Source organism: Centropristis striata, chromosome 13 (genome assembly GCF_030273125.1).
Source record: "Centropristis striata isolate RG_2023a ecotype Rhode Island chromosome 13, C.striata_1.0, whole genome shotgun sequence".
NCBI lineage: Eukaryota > Metazoa > Chordata > Actinopteri > Perciformes > Serranidae > Centropristis > Centropristis striata.
The window spans coordinates 2,357,595-2,371,976 of NC_081529.1; the positions used below are offsets into that span (position 1 = coordinate 2,357,595).

The following is a 14,382-nucleotide window of genomic DNA, read 5'->3' on the forward strand; positions in this document are numbered from 1 at the left end:
TATTGGAATTTTCGGTGAATTGCAGGCTTTATGCACTTCCTGGTGGCTTCCATGCTCAGGCACGGAGATTGCCGCCTGGTTTATACACAGACTTGTGCAAGGTTATAAAAGGGTTCAGGTGAATATGCTTTATGTCAGTAAGTCATTATTTTAAAGTTTTTGTGCCCATCAAACAAGTCACTCATATACCAGTTTTTTTTAGGTGTTCTTGTAAACCAAACCTTACTTTAAAGCAACATTTATTTGCACATTAACATTATTGTGTTCATTCTTTTATGATTATTTAGTCTCATAATACTTTGTTTGATACTTGTTCAGGGATAATTCATTATTTGCGATTAAAATTGTTATTAGTGTTTATTGTGTTTTTATTGTGTTCTTTTTCATGTGCTATTAGATAAGAGAAAATAATCCAGTCATGATAGAGGAGTTGGCCGATAGAGACCTATTCGGATTCAGAGGAATCAGCTGCTCAGTTTGTGGGAAATGTTTTAAACAAAAGATTCACCAGACAGGCACATGCCCAAAAAATATATAGATTTTTTTAACAGTTGTGGCGGTAAACCTGCTGGTTTTGATGAAAGTTTTAGCAGCAATAAAACTGGAGCACTAGAGTCTTGAAACATTTCTGGCAAAAGTAAAACACCAGAGTAAGAATGTCTTTTTTAAAAACATTTAATATAATTTGTTTTCCCAAGGATTTAACTTAAATTATTATTTATTTATCTATTTATTTATTTGAACAGTTGGAATTACATAAAATAATAAAGATAACAAATAGTGTAAAGTGCAGGGAGAGGCAGAAAACTCAGATGGGTTTATTTAAAGCCTCCACCTAAAATGTCACAGTTATAAGAAAGTAATAAATTGATAATAGAAAAAAACATATGTATAACATCAACAACAATTTGTAATGACAAAAACAAAAATAATATAAAAACAAAAATATGAACATGATATAAAAGCATATTTGTGTCTGAAAAAGAATTTAAACAGCAGTTAAATGGGCTTTTAGACATATTTTGAAACATTTTATGAAAATGGAGTTCTTTGCCAGATGGGAAAAGGTATTCCATAATTTAGCAACAAATTGCATGGAAAGTCTTGGAGGATGAAGATCTAAAGATTGACGCGTTGGATAGGAGTGAACCTGAGAATTACATTTAAAATAAGTCTTAAAGGGCTCTGGAAAGTTTTCATGATCTTTTAACGTGCCAGTTCGATTGTATGCATGCTGCTTTTTAAAAGTCAATAAAATATGTTTCTTTGGATAATATACTTATCCAATTTAAGCATTTTTAACATGATACAATGAATTGATATGTTGCATTTTAGGAATGTAGTTCAGAATACATACAGCACAAATTCCATCCAAAAAAAAGTCACAAAGTATAACAGTAATCTCATACAAAATCTAAACATTTTTATTTAAAATTTGTGATTAAAAAAAAAAAATGTCCGTTATACTAGGGGGGTTGGCATTCCCTAATTCCAATTTGGTACAGTAAAAAGGCATTCAATTAATGTCATGAACACATGGGGACCTGGTCTTCAAGGATGTAGTGAAGTCTGCTGATAACAATTTGATTTACTCCTTTTATTGGCTTTTAAAAAGCAGCATGAATACAATTGAATGGCTACTTTGAAGTCATCCAGCTGCGTGATAAACGGGCTACCGTAAAGTGCAATGTAACTGCGCACAAACATTTAAAGTGGAGATGGCGTGACCGCAGTGGGTCACAGCAGTGAGGCAAACCAGGAAATGCCTTAAGCTGCATTCTACCAAAGATTCCAACAGGGGGCGCTGAAGAAGGTTGCAGAAGCTTTAGAGTCTTATCTATCTCAATACAAAATGAGTCAACTTCTTACTTGTTTTATTACCTCAGACAAAATTCTCATGACAACACTATTGGTCTCAATCGCTAGTAAACAATCTTCTTCAAGACAATATGATGTTAATTATGTAAATAATGGTCCAATTTAGAAGCACTATGTCCATTATTTATATACAGTCTATGCTGAGGACACTTATTGTTGAAGTTTTGGAACGGAACATATTTATTTAATTTCTTGCTTAATCTATGACTTAAATTGCTCAACAGTCAGTGATCTACAGGTTTCGTATTTTGCGCTTTATAATGTGCCACACTTCTTCAATACTACCTGCAGTCTTTTCCTTCAAAGTCATGCTGTTGTAACAGGTGCAAAATGTGCCATGGCATTGTCTTGCTGAAATAAGCAAGGACATCCCTGTAAAAGATGTTGTCTGGACGGCATCATATGTTTTTTTCAGCATTTGTGGTGCCTTCACAGCTGTGCAAGTTACCCATGATGCCATATGCCACAAATACTTTCTATTTCTCTTAGTTTACACTTGAGTGAATATCAAAAATGATAAGCAGAGTATCGTATTCTGTTTTGTTTACATAGAATTTCAACTATTTATGAATAAGGGTTTTAGATGAGTCAGTAAAAAGGTTGATTGTTTAGGTACACTTGCTATACCATCATCTGTTATACCATCATCTGTCCGCTAGGTGGCGGTAATGCGACTGTACGTTGGTTTGCTAAACGCCAAAAAACTCAAAAAGAAGATGTTCCTCTTCAGCAGTCTGGTGCCTAACATGATTAGAAATCAATGCAGAGGTGTTGAGAAAGTGTGTTTGAGTGTCAACAGTGTTACTACTAGTGATGGGTAGATGAAGCCTCATGAAGCCTTGAACCTTTCCAGCCAACTGGTTCGAGAAAAGGTTCATATCTTGAGGCTTCATGTGCTCACAAACCCCCTGCTGGTCCAAATTGTCATTGACCTTTGAGCTGTTTGTGAGGCCTCTTGGTGCATGGGAATAATCACTGCCAACAGAAATAAAAACACCTTAATTTGATTTAGTGTGGATTTTATTTATCTGTTGTTTTGATTAATATGTGGGTAATGCTAATAGCAGTGTATTAGTAATTATTAATAATAATATATAATAATCATTATTATTTACTTTACCAGCATCATTTCAGTCAATGATAAAATAAATCCAATAGGACTTGAGGTGTTTGTTAAAAATGTTACAGTGTTTTCAAAGCACGGGGCAGAGATGGGACATCAATTGTGCTTGTGACTTTATTGATTGCAGTTTAAAAACAACAATTTCTCCACTGTGCTTGGACTCAGTCGGTTTCTATTTTGGAGACAACCTCTCCAGCTTTCGAAAAAACTCGTTCGCATGGGACTGAGGAGGCAGGGGTGCACAAGTCGAACCATTTCCTCAACCACCGAGGCTTCGAACGTCATCAATGACGTCACTCGCCCTAAACAACACAAACGTCGATACGCGCTCCACCAAAGACTTCCGGGATTTCTCGACACACGCTCCGAAGCATCGGCACGATCCGACCCATCACTAGTTACTAGCAGAGCCTCTGGATGTGAAGCTTCATCGGCCAGATTAGACTTTGTGCTTCACACTTGTTTTCTGAATGTTTTGCCTCTGACTCATCTCCTACAAAGCTATCGGAGTTAGCTTAGCATGCTAGCTGTAAACAGACCGCGTTTTTGACGGAGTTCTTGTGGAGAAAACGTTTCTGTCAGTGTGTGGAGATGTCCAAAGGTGAAATGCTGAGAGTCTTGGTGAAGCAGCGAATAACTGCGGCTGCTGAAGAGATATTCGGGCTGTTTGAAAGAACGATAACAGAGTACGAGGAGGAACTGAGTCGGTCAAAAGAGGAGAACAAGCGACAACAGAAACTACTGGACGCTGTTTACAACCCTCAGCTTCGGCTACACAGAGCAGGTTGGTCCACTTTATTTCCCTTTCTCTCTCTGTTTACTCTCAGTTCACATACTGACCTCTGATCTGACCAACAATACGACCGGAGAGCGGCTTTATTCGGACCTTTACGGCAACAGCAGGCAGTTGAAATGTTGAAATGTTGAAATGTTTGTGCCTTTATTTCGCTTCTTTTCTCACATTTCACTAAGTATAAAAGTAGAGCACTCCTCGAACTGTTTATTGACTTTAACCAGGTATCACAATCATTACTGAACTGTTTGTTTCGTAATTTAAATTTAGCAGATACGAGATGCTTATTGTGTCATTGTTGATGAGATTGTAGTGGCACTTGAGGGAATCTGAAGTTGTTTTGAACTCGTTGTGGTGCCAGAAATGAGATCTTGCAAAAGGTTTGCTGTCCCTAAATGCTTTCTATTTCCGTGGGTGATCAGCTGTGCAGGTGACGTCACAACAAACAAACAAACAAACAAACACACACACACACACACACACACACACACACACACACACACACTATTACACATGAAAATTGCCTACAACAGAGATAACACCTAAGAAAAAGAGTTGGCTTCTTTGCTGTATGTTTTAGTCAGCATAGTTGTTAGTGTACATCTTTACATGGAACACATTAAACAGATAAAGCAATTATTATTCTACTTAAGATTGCAATTTTGGTGTGTTTGTATCAACCATATTGGGGTAGGCGTACACCCCATTTGCATACAGTTTAATTTGTGTTTCAATGTCTCATGCAGATGTCCAGCAGCTGTTGGTACATAAAGAAGAAATTCCCTCTGAGCAGCAGGACTGGAGCTCCAGTCTGGACCAGAAGGACCCAGAGCCCCCACAAATTAAAGAGGAACAACAAAAGGATCTCTGGATCAAACAGGAGGGAGAGCAGCTTGCAGAGCTGGAGGAGGCTGATATCACCAAGTTCTCCTTCACTCCTGTCCCTGCCCCTGAGCCCTCACAGCTTCATCAAATTGAACAGATGAAAACAGAAGCTGATGGAGAGGACTGTGGAGGACCAGAACCAGCCGGGAACTTGGATCCAGATTCACATTTACAACCAGATGCTGAAGACAGGTCTGGAGACTCTTCTGAACCTGAGACTGATGACAGCGGTGATTGGATAGAGAGCAGAGATTCCCAGTCAGGTTTAAAATCTTTGAAAACTGTTGACATTCCTAATAGAACTGATGAGAAAGCATTCAGCTGCTCAATGTGTGAGAAAAGATTTGCCAAGAAGACACAGCTGACGACACACATAAGATGTCATACTGGAGAGAAACCTTACAGCTGCTCAGTGTGTAGTAAAAGTTTCACTGTAAGCGGAAACCTGGTGAGACACATGAGAATCCACACAGGAGAGAAACCTTACAGCTGCTCAGTGTGTGGTAAAGGTTTCACTGTACGTGGAAACCGGGAGATACACATGAGAATCCACACAGGAGAGAAACCTTTCAGCTGCTCAGTGTGTAGTAAAGGTTTCACTGTACGTGGAAACCGGGAGATACACATGAGAATCCACACAGGAGAGAAACCTTTCAGCTGCTCAGTGTGTAGTAAAAGTTTCACTGTAAGCGTAGCCCTGGTGAGACACATGAGAATCCACACAGGAGAGAAACCTTACAGCTGCTCAGTGTGTAGTAAAGGTTTCACTGAAAGAGGAAACCTGGAGAAACACATGAGAATCCACACAGGAGAGAAACCTTTCAGCTGCTCAGTGTGTAGTAAAGGTTTCACTGAAAGAGGAAACCGGGAGATACACATGAGAATCCACACAGGAGAGAAACCCTTCAGCTGCTCAGTGTGTGGTAAAAGTTTTGTGCACAAATGGAGTCATAAGATTCACATGAAGACTCATACAGGACAGAAACCCTTCAGTTGTTCATTGAACACATGAAAACACATGAAAAATCACACAGAGGAAATCTACCCAGGTTGGGCGTTCGTTACAAAAGATTTCTGCTGCATCAACAGAGAAAACAACATAAATGTGCTAGTCGTCAGTTCTCAGAGCTTCATCATACTAAACAAAAAAAAAAAAGGGAAAAGAGAGCAAACCGGTATATTGCTGAACTCCACTGGGCAACTTTAATCGCTGTTCACTCACCTCTTTAACCTTTCCTTGAGGTTGGGGAGCATCCCTTATCTATGAAAAACATACTACGTCACATGATGACTCATACAGGAGAGAAACCTTTCAATTGCTCAGTGTGTAGCAAAAGATTTATACGGAAGGCTGTTGCTGTCAGTCCTCACTGCTTTATTAAGGTCAAAATGTGAACAGAGAGTCCAGCCAAAACTACTTATCTTAAATGAGCATCAGTTTTAATTACACGAGACTACTTTTACAACTTTTTGATATGATGACATCGGCCAAAATTACAATAAAAGACCTAGCCTCTGTCTCCCTAACTTGCTGTTTTATTTTCTTTTCATGCCAGTGTGCCTCATTAATGTTTATACACAGACTTGTGCAAGGTTATAAAAGGGTTCAGGTGAATATGCTTTATGTCAGTAAGTCATTATTTTAAAGTTTTTGTGCCCATCAAACAAGTCACTCATATACCAGTTTTTTTTAGGTGTTCTTATAAACCAAACCTTACTTTAAAGCAGCATTTATTTGCACATTAACATTATTGTGTTCATTCTTTTATGATTATTTAGTCTCATAATACTTTTTGTGATACTTGTTCAGGGATAATTCATTATTTGCGATTAAAATTGTTATTAGTGTTTATTGTGTTTTTATTGTGTTCTTTTTCATGTGCTATTAGATAAGAGAAAATAATCCAGTCGTGATAGAGGAGTTGGCCGAAAGAGACCTATTCGGATTCAGAGGAATCAGCTGCTCAGTTTGTGGGAAATGTTTTAAACAAAAGATTCACCACACAGGCACATGCCCAAAAAATATATAGATTTTTTTAACAGTTGTGGCGGTAAACCTGCTGGTTTTGATGAAAGTTTTAGCAGCAATAAAACTGGAGCACTAGAGTCTTGAAACATTTCTGGCAAAAGTAAAACACCAGAGTAAGAATGTCTTTTTAAAAACATTTAATAGAATTTGTTTTCCCAAGGATATAGCTGAAATGATTATTATTTAGAGGCAGAAAACTCAGATGGGCTTATTTATTTAAAGCCTCCACCTAAAATGTCACAGTTATAAGAAAGTAATAAATTGATAATAGAAAAAAACATATGTATAACATCAACAACAATTTGTAATGACAACAACAAAAATAATATAAAAACAAAAAAATGAACATGATATAAAAGCATATTTGTGTCTGAAAAAGAATTTAAACAGCAGTTAAATGGGTTTTTAGACATATTTCTAAACATTTTATGAAAATGGAGTTCTTTATCAGATGGGAAAAGGTATTCCATAATTTGGTGCCCCGAAATTTAACAACAAATTGCATGGAAAGTCTTGGAGGATGAAGATCTAAAGATTGACGCGTTGGATAGGAGTGAACCTGAGAATTACATTTAAAATAAGTCTTAAAGGGCTCTGGAAAGTTTTCATGATCTTTTAACGTGCCAGTTCGATTGTATGCATGCTGCTTTTTAAAAGCCAATAAAATATGTTTCTTTGGATAATATACTTATCCAATTTAAGCATTTTAACATGATACAATGAATTGATATGTTGCATTTTAGGAATGTAGTTCAGAATACATACAGCACAAATTCCATCCAAAAAAAAGTCACAAAGTATAACAGTAATCTCATACAAAATCTAAACATTTTTATTTAAAATTTGTGATTAAAAAAAAAAATGTCCGTTATACTAGGGGGGTTGGCATTCCCTAATTCCAATTTGGTACAGTAAAAAGGCATTAAATTAATGTCATGAACACATGGGGACCTGGTCTTCAAGGATGTAGTCGAGTTTGCTGATAACAATTTGATTTACTTATTTTATTGGCTTTCAAAAAGCGGTATGAATACAATCAAACTGGCATTTTGGAAGATTTTAGCGTCCCATAATTCCAAATTAGTACAGTAAAGAGGCATGGATTTCATATCATGAACCCATGGGGACCTGGTCTTCAAGGATGTAGTGAAGTCTGCTGATAACAATTTGATTTACTCCTTTTATTGGCTTTTAAAAAGCAGCATGAATACAATTGAATGGCTACTTTGAAGTCATCCAGCTGCGCGATAAACGGGCTACCGTAAAGTGCAATGTAACTGCGCACAAACATTTAAAGTGGAGATGGCGTGACCGCAGTGGGTCACAGCAGTGAGGCAAACCAGGAAATGCCTTAAGCTGCATTCTACCAAAGATTCCAACAGGGGGCGCTGAAGAAGGTTGCAGAAGCTTTAGAGTCTTATCTATCTCAATACAAAATGAGTCAACTTCTTACTTGTTTTATTACCTCAGACAAAATTCTCTTGACAACACTATTGGTCTCAATCGCTAGTAAAAAATCTTCTTCAAGATAATATGATGTTAATTATGTAAATAATGGTCCAATTTAGAAGCACTATGTCCATTATTTATATACAGTCTATGCTGAGGACACTAGTTGTTGAAGTTTTGGAACTTTATACTTTATAATGTGCCACACTTCTTCAATACTACCTGCAGTCTTTTCCTTCAAAGTCATGCTGTTGTAACAGGTGCAAAATGTGCCATGGCATTGTCTTGCTGAAATAAGCAAGGACATCCCTGTAAAAGATGTTGTCTGGACGGCATCATATGTTTTTTTCAGCATTTGTGGTGCCTTCAAAGCTGTGCAAGTTACCCATGATGCCATATGCCACAAATACTTTCAATTTCTCTTAGTTTACAATTGAGTGAATATCAAAAAAAGATAAGCAGAGTATCGTATTCTGTTTTGTTTACATAGAATTCCAACTATTTATGAATAAGGGTTTTAGATGAGTCAGTAAAAAGGTTGATTGTTTAGGTACACTTGCTATAGCATCATCTGTTATACCATCATCTGTCCGCTAGGTGGCGGTAATGCGACTGTACGTTGGTTTGCTAAACGCCAAAAAACTCAAAAAGAAGATGTTCCTCTTCAGCAGTCTGGTGCCTAACATGATTAGAAATCAATGCAGAGGTGTTGAGAAAGTGTGTTTGAGCTCCAACAGTGTTACTAGCAGAGCCTCTGGATGTGAAGCTTCATCGGCCAGATTAGACTTTGTGCTTCACACTTGTTTTCTGAATGTTTTGCCTCTGACTCATCTCCTACAAAGCTATCGGAGTTAGCTTAGCATGCTAGCTGTAAACAGACAGTCAGAGTGACTGACGGAGAGCAAACCGCGTTTTTGACGGAGTTCTTGTGGAGAAAACGTTTCTGTCAGTGTGTGGAGATGTCCAAAGGTGAAATGCTGAGAGTCTTGGTGAAGCAGCGAATAACTGCGGCTGCTGAAGAGATATTCGGGCTGTTTGAAAGAACGATAACAGAGTACGAGGAGGAACTGAGTCGGTCAAAAGAGGAGAACAAGCGACAACAGAAACTACTGGACGCTGTTTACAACCCTCAGCTTCGGCTACACAGAGCAGGTTGGTCCACTTTATTTCCCTTTCTCTCTCTGTTTACTCTCAGTTCACATACTGACCTCTGATCTGACCAACAATACGACCGGAGAGCGGCTTTATTCGGACCTTTACGGTGTTACATCCCTACTGGTTTCCACACCAACTGGTTTCCGTACGCGTACGTGCGTCAACATCAGCAGCTGTGCCCCCCCCTCTGTCAGCAGATTCGTCACATATTTATAAACATAATACCTGGCGTTTTACGAGTCGCATCTCCTATCTACTGGGGGGAACATCGTTTAATAAGTGAACACTACATCACAGCTGCCTATAAAAAAAAGAAATGTATGAATATAAAATGTTTGAGAGATCGCTAAGAGCTGGATTCGAACTCACCTAAGCAAAATTAAATAGCACATTATCCATCAGCTATACAGGTTGAGCCATTCGTCTTCTTTTGGTCTCCGTGACTTCAATTATCTATCCTTCAAGTTGCTTACGTCAGTTTCCAGGTAACATTTTGTTTTGGCTCGACCTAAAACAACTGGTTACCTTGAGCTGAACAGAGAAAATTACCGAACATATTTATCAAGTTCCTCCCTCGCTCACTCACTGCCCCTGTCTTGACCGAGGCTACTGTCCAATTAACCACTTTATGAGCCATATATGAAACATATTGTGGCATATAAATACTTTTAAAAGTGAAGATCTAACTAGCCAATTTTAAAAGTAATACTTTTAAAAGTATTTATATGCCACAATATGTTTCATATATGGCTCATAAAGTGGTTAATTGGACAGTAGCCTCGGTCAAGACAGGGGCAGTGAGTGAGCGAGGGAGGAACTTGATAAATATGTTCGGTAATTTTCTCTGTTCAGCTCAAGGTAACCAGTTGTTTTAGGTCGAGCCAAAACAAAATGTTACCTGGACACTGAGGTAGGCAATTTCATGAATATATAATTGAAGCTCAGAAATATTGAGGAGCCCAAGTGGCTTACACCGTGTAGCGTCAGTCTCGCAAGCTTTTTATTTTTCTCTGTGGCGAGTTCGAATCTATCTTTTAAACTCGTTTTCCGTGCTAAATGTTGATTAGCTACTTTACTGCTCCATCCGGATTATGATGTACAGTCGGAACATAATTACAAGACGTGTGCGTGGACATTGTGCATTTGAAAAGCATGGACATACACAAGTTCGAGTATTTTGACCAGAGAAGTATTGTCTGAATTAGATCGTCTCTTTTTAAAAGTATTTATTTGTCACAATATGTTCCATATGGGGTTCATAAAGTGGTTAATATGACATGGTCTCGGTCGAGACACGGGCAGTGAGAGAGAGAGGGAGAAACGTGATAAATACGTTCGGTATTTGTTTATGTTCGGCTCAAGGAAACCAGTTGGTTTAGATCGAGCCGAAACAAAATGTTACCTGGACACTGACGTAAGCAACTTGAAGGATACATAATTGAAGTCACGGAGACCAAAAGAAGACGAATGGCTCAACCTGTATAGCTGATGGATAATGTGCTATTTAATTTTGCTTAGGTGAGTTCGAATCCAGCTCTTAGCGATCTCTCAAACATTTTATATTCATACATTTCTTTTTTTTATAGGCAGCTGTGATGTAGTGTTCACTTATTAAACGATGTTCCCCCCAGTAGATAGGAGATGCGACTCGTAAAACGCCAGGTATTATGTTTATAAATATGTGACGAATCTGCTGACAGAGGGGGGGGCACAGCTGCTGATGTTGACGCACGTACGCGTACGGAAACCAGTTGGTGTGGAAACCAGTAGGGATGTAACAACGGCAACAGCAGGCAGTTGAAATGTTGAAATGTTTGCATTGTTTGTGCCTTTATTTCGCTTCTTTTCTCACATTTCACTAACTATAAAAGTAAAGCACTTCTCGGACTGTTTATTGACTTTAACCAGGTATCACTAGTGATGGCTGATCGAGGCTTTGTTGAAGCTTCGACACTTTATACAAAACATGGTTCATTACTCGAAGCTTCAATGACACACAGTGCTCCAGTAGGACATCTAGTGGCCCATAAAATGAAGTGCAACCGAGACGTGCCATTGATTGGTTCATGCATTTGTTTTCAACTACACGACTGAATACAACAACAATGATGTTTTATAAGGCGTCCCGGTGTCTCACACTGGTAGAGCACGTACCTTTAAGGTTAAGTGCTGCGGCGGACCCGGGTTCGAATCCGGCCTGAGGTCCCTTTTCACATGGGGCTGGCGCAAATACAGATTATATTATGGAATTTGGCAAATAATGTTTTGGGGTTCATTGGTAAAGAGCTTCATGGGTGGGTGGGGAAAGAGATTGTGCTTGAAAAACAGGGCAGTGACTGTGCTTGTGTCACTTGTTATGAATTTTTATTTAGAAACAACAGTTTTTCCACAGTTTTGGGATTCAAGCGGTTTCTTCTTTTCAATACAATTTCCCCAGCCTTGGAAATAACCTGTTCACACGGCACGGATGAGGCCGGGGTGCATAAGAAATGTTTAGCAACTTGATAAAGATTGGGATATACATTTTTGTGGTTTGCCCAGTATGTGAGCAGTTCTGAAGTTCTTTCTAGTGGAGGATCAGCGAGGTAGCGGTTCACTTCCACTGTTGGTGATTCGGTGACATTCGAAGCACTTTGCTGCTTCGAACGTCACGAGTCATGTGACCAAACCACGCCTCGGCACAGTGCTTCGGGACGTTTGCTTCATGAGCTACCGCGCATGTGTCGGAGCTTCAAGTGTCAGCGGACCATCACTAGGTATCACAATCATTACTGAACTGTTTGTTTCGTATTTTAAATTTAGCAGATACGAGATGCTTATTGTGTCATTGTTGATGAGATTGTAGTGGCACTTGAGGGAATCTGAAGTTGTTTTGAACTCGTTGTGGTGCCAGAAATGAGATCTTGCAAAAGGTTTGCTGTCCCTAAATGCTTTCTATTTCCGTGGGAGATCAGCTGTGCAGGTGACGTCACAACAAACAAACACACACACACACACACACACACACACACACATTATTACACGTGCAAATTGGCTACAACAGAGATAACACCTAAGAAAAACAGTTGGCTTCTTTGCTGTATGTTTTAGTCAGCATAGTTGTTAGTGTACATCTTTACATGGAACCCATTAAACAGATAAAGCAATTATTATTCTACTTAAGATTGCAATTTTGGTGTGTTTGTATCAACCATATTGGGGTAGGCGTACACCCCATTTGCATACAGTTTAATTTGTGTTTCAATGTCTCATGCAGATGTCCAGCAGCTGTTGGTACATAAAGAAGAAATTCCCTCTGAGCAGCAGGACTGGAGCTCCAGTCTGGACCAGAAGGACCCAGAGCCCCCACAAATTAAAGAGGAACAACAAAAGGATCTCTGGATCAAACAGGAGGGAGAGCAGCTTGCAGAGCTGGAGGAGGCTGATATCACCAAGTTCTCCTTCACTCCTGTCCCTGCCCCTGAGCCCTCACAGCTTCATCAAATTGAACAGATGAAAACAGAAGCTGATGGAGAGGACTGTGGAGGACCAGAACCAGCCGGGAACTTGGATCCAGATTCACATTTACAACCAGATGCTGAAGACAGGTCTGGAGACTCTTCTGAACCTGAGACTGATGACAGCGGTGATTGGATAGAGAGCAGAGATTCCCAGTCAGGTTTAAAATCTTTGAAAACTGTTGACATTCCTAATAGAACTGATGAGAAAGCATTCAGCTGCTCAATGTGTGAGAAAAGATTTGCCAAGAAGACATATCTGACGAGACACATAAGATGTCATACTGTAGAGAAACCTTTCAGCTGCTCCATTTGTGATAAAAGATTTCTGCAAAAATCACAGCTGAACCCTCACATGATGACTCACACAAAAGAGAAACCTTTCAGCTGCTCATTGTGTAGTAAAGGTTTCACTGGAAACGGAGACCTGGTGAGACACATGAGAATCCACACAGGAGAGAAACCTTACAGCTGCTCAGTGTGTGGTAAAGGTTTCACTGTACGTGGAAACCGGGAGATACACATGAGAATCCACACAGGAGAGAAACCTTTCAGCTGCTCAGTGTGTGGTAAAGGTTTCACTGTACGTGGAAACCGGGAGATGCACATGAGAAACCACACAGGAAAGAAACCTTTCAGCTGCTCAGTGTGTAGTAAAGGTTTCACTGGAAGAGGAGCCCTGGAGAGACACATGAGAATCCACACAGGAGAGAAACCTTTCAGCTGCTCAGTGTGTGGTAAAGTTTTCACTGAAAGAGGAAACCTGGTGAGACACATGAGAATCCACACAGGAGAGAAACCCTTCAGCTGCTCAGTGTGTGGTAAAGGTTTCACTGAAAGAGCAAACCTGGAGAGACACATGAGAAGCCAAACAGGAGAGAAACCCTTCAGCTGCTCAGTGTGTGGTAAAAGTTTTGTGCACAAATGTAATCATAACATTCACATGAAGACTCATACAGGATAGAAACCCTTCAGTTGTTCATTGAACACATGAAAACACATGAAAAATCACACAGAGGAAATCTACCCAGGTTGGGCGTTCGTTAAAAAAAGATTTCTGCTGCATCAACAGAGAAAACAACATAAATGTGCTAGTCGTCAGTCCTCAGAGCTTCATCATACTAAACAAAAAAAAAAACAGGGAAAAGAGAGCAAACCGGTATATTGCTGAACTCCACTGGGCAACTTTAATCGCTGTTCAAGCAACATTTATTTGCACATTGACATTATTGTGTTCATTCTTTTATGATTATTTAGTCTCATAATACTTTGTGTGATACTTGTTCAGGGATAATTCATTATTTGCGATTAAAATTGTTATTAGTGTTTATTGTGTTTTTATTGTGTTCTTTTTCATGTGCTATTAGATAAATGCCTTAAGCTGCATTCTACCAAAGATTCCAACAGGGGGCGCTGAAGAAGGTTGCAGAAGCTTTAGAGTCTTATCTATCTCAATACAAAATGAGTCAACTTCTTACTTGTTTTATTACCTCAAACCAAATTCTCTTGACAACACTATGGTCTCAATCGCTAGTAAAGAATCTTCTTCAAGACAATATGATGTTAATTATGT

At 39.1% G+C, this 14,382-nt stretch overlaps 2 protein-coding genes across 2 annotated transcripts; both read left to right on the forward strand.

Annotated features, from left to right (window-relative positions):
- The first annotated feature begins 3,592 nt into the window (after positions 1–3,592).
- On the forward strand, positions 3,593–5,755 carry LOC131982792 (zinc finger protein 32-like). Its single transcript, XM_059347391.1, has 2 exons — positions 3,593–3,785; positions 4,541–5,755. Exons 1-2 carry the CDS (start codon positions 3,593–3,595, stop codon positions 5,689–5,691), a joined length of 1,344 nt encoding a protein of 447 aa, XP_059203374.1. The 3' UTR covers positions 5,692–5,755.
- A 3,059-nt stretch (positions 5,756–8,814) lies between these two features.
- LOC131983781 (zinc finger protein OZF-like) lies at positions 8,815–14,116 on the forward strand. The gene is made up of 2 exons (XM_059348595.1): positions 8,815–9,309; positions 12,569–14,116. The coding sequence occupies exons 1-2, from the start codon at positions 9,117–9,119 to the stop codon at positions 13,771–13,773; spliced, it is 1,398 nt and encodes a 465-aa protein (XP_059204578.1). The 5' UTR covers positions 8,815–9,116; the 3' UTR covers positions 13,774–14,116.
- Positions 14,117–14,382: the final 266 nt, after the last annotated feature.

Coding starts and splice junctions, on each gene's coding strand:
- LOC131983781 (XM_059348595.1), top strand. CDS start 9,117: ATGTCCAAAGGTGAAATGCTGAGAGTCTTGGTGAAGCAGCGAATAACT. Junction 9,310..12,568: donor GCTTCGGCTACACAGAGCAG/GTTGGTCCACTT, acceptor TGTCTCATGCAG/ATGTCCAGCAGCTGTTGGTA.
- LOC131982792 (XM_059347391.1), top strand. CDS start 3,593: ATGTCCAAAGGTGAAATGCTGAGAGTCTTGGTGAAGCAGCGAATAACT. Junction 3,786..4,540: donor GCTTCGGCTACACAGAGCAG/GTTGGTCCACTT, acceptor TGTCTCATGCAG/ATGTCCAGCAGCTGTTGGTA.